This window comes from Panthera uncia, unplaced genomic scaffold, assembly GCF_023721935.1.
Source record: "Panthera uncia isolate 11264 unplaced genomic scaffold, Puncia_PCG_1.0 HiC_scaffold_2512, whole genome shotgun sequence".
In the NCBI taxonomy this organism is placed as follows: domain Eukaryota; kingdom Metazoa; phylum Chordata; class Mammalia; order Carnivora; family Felidae; genus Panthera; species Panthera uncia.
This window is the reverse complement of record NW_026059251.1, coordinates 4,707-10,861: the sequence shown is the minus strand read 5'-3', so window position 1 is coordinate 10,861 and position 6,155 is coordinate 4,707. Positions and strand designations below refer to the sequence as shown.

At 36.8% G+C, this 6,155-nt stretch overlaps 1 protein-coding gene across 1 annotated transcript; it reads right to left on the bottom strand.

Annotated features, from left to right (window-relative positions):
* Positions 1 to 4,545: 4,545 nt before the first annotated feature.
* On the bottom strand, positions 4,546 to 5,514 carry LOC125917826 (olfactory receptor 52B4-like). Its single transcript, XM_049623923.1, has one exon. It carries the CDS (start codon positions 5,482 to 5,484, stop codon positions 4,546 to 4,548), a length of 939 nt encoding a protein of 312 aa, XP_049479880.1. The 5' UTR covers positions 5,485 to 5,514.
* Positions 5,515 to 6,155: the final 641 nt, after the last annotated feature.

Genomic DNA, 6,155 nt, shown 5'->3' with positions numbered 1-6,155 from the left:
GGAAATGGAAGAAGATACAAAGAAATGGAAAAACATTCCATGCTCACGGATTGGGGGAAGAAATATTAAAATGTCAGTACTACCCAAAGCAATCTACACATTCAATGCAAGCCCAATCAAAATTGCACCAGCATTCTTCTCAAAGCTAGAACAAGCAATCCTAAAATTTGTATGGAACCACAAAAGACCCAGAATAGCCAAAGTAATAGTGAAGAAGAAAACCAAAGCAGGAAGCATCACAATCCCAGACTTTAGCCTTTACTACAAAGCCTCTACTACATACTATGAAGACAGTATGGTATTGGCACAAAAACAGCACATAGACCAATGGAATACAATAGAGAACCCAGAACTGGACCCACAAATGTATGGCCAAATAAGTCTTTGACAAAGCAGGAAGCGTATCCAATGGAAAACAGACAGTTTCTTTAACAAATGGTACTGGGAGAACTGAACAGCAACATGCAGAAGAATGAAACTAGTTCACTTTCTTACACCATACACACAAAAAAGCTCAAAATGGATGATAGACATGAATGTGAGACAGGAAATCATCAAAACCCTAGAAGAGAAAGCAGGAAGAAACCTCTTTGACCTTAGTTGCAGCAATTTCTTACTCGACACATCTCCAAAGGCAAGGGACTTAGAAGAAAAAATGAACTATTGGGACCTTTTGAAGATAAAAAGCTTCTGCACTACAAAGGAAACAATCAACAAAACTAAAAGTCAACTGACAGAATGGGAAAAGATGTTTGCAAATGACATATCAGATAAAGGGCTAGTATCCAAAATCTATAAAGAACTCACCAAACTCCACACTCAAAAAACAAATAATCCAGTGAAGAAATGGGCAAAAGACATGAATAGACACTTTTCCAAAGAAGACATCCAGATGGCCAACAGACACATGAAACAATGCTCAACATCACTCCTCATCAGGGAAATACAAATCAGAGTCACACTGAGATATCACCTCATGCCAGTCAGAGTGGCTAAATGAATAAATCAGGAGACTATAGATGCTGGCGAGGATGTGGAGAAATGGGAAACCTCTTGCACTGTTGGTGGGAATGCAAAGTGGTGCAGCCACTGTGGAAAACAGTGTGGAAGTTCCTCAAAAAATTAAAAGTAGATCTGCCCTATGACCCAGCAATAGCACTGCTAGGAATTTACCCAAGGGATACAGGAGTGCTGATGCATAGGGGCACATGTACCCCAATGTTTATAGCAGCACCTTCAATAATAGCCAAATTATGAAAAGTGCCTAAATGTCCATCAACTGATGAATGGATAAAGAAGATGTGATTTATATATACAATGCAATACTACTTGGCAATGAGAAAGAATGAAATCTTGCTATTTTCAGAAAAATGGATGGAACTGGAGAGTGTTATGCTAAGTGAAATAAGTCAGTCAGAGAAAGACAGATACCATATGTTTTCACTCATATGTGGATGTTGAGAAACTTAACAGAAGACCACGGGGGAGGGGAAGAAGAAAAAAAAACTATAAACAGAGGGAGGGAGGCAAACTGTAAGAGATTCTTAAATACAGAGAACAAACCGAGGGTTGATGGGGGGTGGGGGACAAGGGAAAGCGGGTGATGGGCATTGAAGAAGGCACTTGTTGGGATGAGCACTGGGTGTTGTATAGACGCCAATTCGACAATAAATTATATTTTAAAAATAATGATAATAAATAAAAACAATAAAAACAATGTCTTAAGTTCATAATAAATATAACGACTCTACCTATCAGATAAGTTCAAAGATTATCAGATATCATAGAAACAAAAAATCCAGTTTCATGTGGTTTAAAGGATATCAACCTAAACCATATGAGCATAAAATACTTGGGAGAAGATGCAAATGGTTTACTAAGAGAACACTAATCAACAGAAAATTTACACAGCTATAATCATACTCAACTAAACAGTACACAATCTCAAAATAGTTGTTTCAAAGATTAGCTGTCTCAGAGAAAAAAATTACAAGAATTACAAGAAACTGGCAAATAATCACTGTGATGAATTTAACTCTTTTCCCCAAAAATTGACGAATCATTTTTAATTGGTATGTATACCAAGGTTTGAACAGTACGATAAGCTTGTTCCACCTATTATTTAACTCACAAAACATATTAGAAAATTTGCAACACCTTTTATTGAGTGACAAACATGTCACAGAAAAAAAGTGAACTGTATCATATATGCAGAAAGACCTAATCATATAAAAACTGGAAAACACACTAAAATTTAACAATTTTGCCCCATTTTTCTGATTATTGGTCATTGAAGTTTTTCTTTCTTTTCTTAGTTTTGTTTATTTAGTAATATGTGTCCTTGAAAAATTAAATATAAAAAGCAACCATAGAAAACTAAAACTATAAGAACAATAATCAAATCATAGGTTGAAGAAATAGCCTAAAATGAAAACAATAAAACCCATAAAGGAAAACAATGACGGACTTGAAACTATTTAATACTATATCTCTTTAGGGTTAAAACAAAAGGCAACCAAGCCAACCAAAGAAAATTGCAGAATTTATAATTTAAACAACCTGAGAAAATACTTTCAATAAATACTAATACCTTGGGGAAGTTATATATCCTCTCTGAGCTCCGAATTACATCTTTAAAATGAATAAAATAGAGGCAATAACGAGTTTGATGTGAAGATTCAATAAGGTAAGGTATGAAATAAGTTTTGCACAGGTTCAATAAATGGTTGTTACTATTAACCCACAAAGAAATACAATATCCCATAACAATTGTTCCATGTGTCTATTAGCTAAATCAGTTCAAATGAAAGGACAATGAAAATGGTTTTACTCTGTCACATGGCAGACTTAAAAAATAGAACTACTTACTAAGTGCTAGTAAGGATACAATAAATTTTGGCATTTTCATGTATTTCTGATGAGTGAAAATTAATAACAACTTCTTTTTTCAATGTGCCAGAGGAACCTAAAATCCACATACCACTAACCTAGTATTTCTTTTTAAGGCTTCACAGGCAAAGCTTACTGCACAAAAAATAGATAAACCTTATGCACAAAAATGTCCCTAGCACAGCATTTACATTGCTAATGATTAGAAAAACGTAAGTATTAAAAAATAAAAGGATGAAAACTACCTCAGCTGATGTAAAAAAGAATTTTTAAGCATAATTTTTATATAATTAATTAAAAGATATATAGTCATTAAAGTTATTATGTCTTTCCAAATGTAGTGTCATTTAAAAATAGCCACACTGTGGGCTTATGCATTAATACTGAATAAGTTCTGAATATATGTGTATGGTTATAGTTATTAGAGTTAGAATTACACATATGTGGATCTTGAGAAACTTAACAGAAGACCATGGGGGAAGAGATGGGGGAAAATTACTTACAAACAGAGAGGGAGGGAGGCAAACCACAAAAGACTCTTAAATACAGAGAACAAACTGAGGGCAGATGGAGGGGTGGGGAAAGGGAAAATGGGTTTTGGGCACTGAGGAGGACACTTGTTGGGATGAGCACTGGGTGTTGTATGTAAGCCAATTTGACTAATTATATTTAAAAAAGAGAGTTATATATAAAATCTGGAAGATTCTACATCAAAATGATAACAGTGCATTTCTTTGGGTGGTGAGAGTGTGTGTAATTTTCATTTTCTTCCTATCATTTCTCTATGGAATACTTATATAAAAATAAGTAAATATTTTCAACAGAAGTATCAACAATATAGTATCATCTAATAGAGGAAGTCATATCTCTTCTTGAGAGGAGGTGGTTATAATGACCTCACTGAGTAGATGACACCAAGCTGGGCCTTGAAAGATAAATAAAGGGAATCTATTAAAAACTCAAGGAAAGGAGCAGTCATTCCAGGTAAATGAGTCACTTAGGGAAAATGTGCCAAGACAAGATGACTGGACGTCGAGAGATTAGAGACAGACAGTTCCCTAAGACTGAAGCACAGATTGTGTGAAAGTGATGTGGAAATTGTTGTTGGGAAGGAAGTCTGAATTTATTCTGTACCACACTGAGGGGCATGATTTTTGAGAAACAACTTTCAAAATATCAAAATTTAGGAGGAGTACAGTTTCCTTACTGTTCTCTTAATGCCCATGGTAATTTGAGAAAGCATATGAAAGAATGAAGATTTTATTTAGGTGTCCAGCAGGCATGTGGTGAAATGTCTCAGGGTTTGACATAGCTCAAGACAGAAAATTTACTATTTATCTAAATGAGACTTACTATTACATTGTCTGTTCCCAAAGTTGAGTTGAATATTACAGAGTTAGACATGACTACTACAGAGAAACCTGCCCTTTCCCCAAATAATGAGCTGTAAGTATCTCAGTCAATCCACAGGGACTGCTTTCAGATTGATTCCGGGGGGGGGCAAGTCTCACAGTCTCAGGTAAGTTGCTCCAGAGGCCCATAACTCAATGAGCTATGTATGCTGTGACTCATTTCTAGTTCTGTGGTTTGCTGCTGTGAAAGCACATCTCAGGAAGGACCAAAGTTTCTGAAAAACCAGATTCTACCACCCCATAGTCATTTCTGCTTTGGAAACAACACATAAACTACTTGGTCTCGTATCTGTTTTATTTTGACCCCATAAATGATAGGATTCAGCATCGGTGGAGCAAGCATGCTGACATTGGCCAACAGAATGTGGACATGTAGTGGGATGTGACGTCCAAAGCGCTGAGTGAGAACCGAGAAGATCCCAGGCCCATAAAAAAGGACAATGACACAGACATGGGAGCCACATGTGTTGAGAGCTTTGTGGCAAGCATCTCGGGAAGGGATACGGTAGACAGCATGGAGTATCAGAGTATAGGAAACAAAAATGAGGACAATGTCTAGGATCACTGTGGACATTAGGACAAAAAATCCATACCAGATGTTTACACGGATATCATCACAGGCATACTTGGCCAAACCAATGTGTTCACAGAATGTATGTGGTAGGATGTTATTTCTGCAAAAAGTGAGTCTCTTCAGAAGAAATATCATGGGGAAAATTGTACAATGTGCTCTCAAGAAAACAGCCACACCAATTTTCCCTATCAGAGAATGAGTGAGTATCATGGTGTACCTCAGTGGGTAACATATTGCAATGTAGCGGTCAAATGCCATAATCAGCAAGATGCCAGACTCAGAAATGAAGGAGGAATGCTGGAAGTAGAGCTGGGCAATGCAGCTATTAAGAGAGATCTCCCTATTATTGAACCAAAAAATGGCCAATGCCTTGGGTTCTGTGGTTGTGGCAAAGACAATGTCAACTCCAGCCAGCATGCAGAGGAAAAGATACATAGGTTCACGGAGGCTGCTCTTGGTGAGGATAATATAGATGAGCAGACCATTTCCAAGAAGAGCAAAGACATAGGAGATGAGTAAGGGGATGGATATGTGTAGGTCTTCTCGGCCTGGAATGCCCAGCAGATAGAAGACTATATGGTTAACACCAGTGTGATTGAAGCTAGCCATTTCAGAAGCAGGTCAATGTGGACTTTAACTTCACCTAATAAGAGAGAAATACAGATTATATATAAATGTTTTCCTTGAGTTTTCTTGTTAACTATATCTAAACAAATGCCTGTGTTTACCACTGTTTCCTCCTAATACCTTGTTAAGACGTCAGTAAAATAACAGAAACATCAATGCAAAAAGTAGAAGAAAAGATAATAACAGAGAAGGGACAACATTTTGAAAGCAGATAGATGACTAGTGACTAAGCAGAGGGGATAAAACTAATAGGTTTGAGTACAAAACAAGAGCCAAGATAATTTTCACTGCAGAACCCAGATCGTCTCAAGAATTAAGGCATCATGAACTTTTCTAAATAGGGATAAGCATGGGATTTTTAAAGATCATTGGTTGAAAATCTGCATAAAAAGCAGCTAGGCTCTTGGATCCTCTTTCCCAACCTGTCCATTCAGGTACCACTTTCCATATCCAGCAGAATGCTAGAAGTCTGTTCTCTGATGGAGTTAAGGCTGGAGACTCAGCCTGGGCATGGCTGGGGTAGGGATAGTATGCTAAAAGCAGAGGATAAAATTAAAGGCTACATACTGAACAAAATGAAACCCCATGAACTTCTATTTATTTATGTCTGGTAGTGCTAGCTTACATTACCCAATGCCCAGGTCTTACAATTC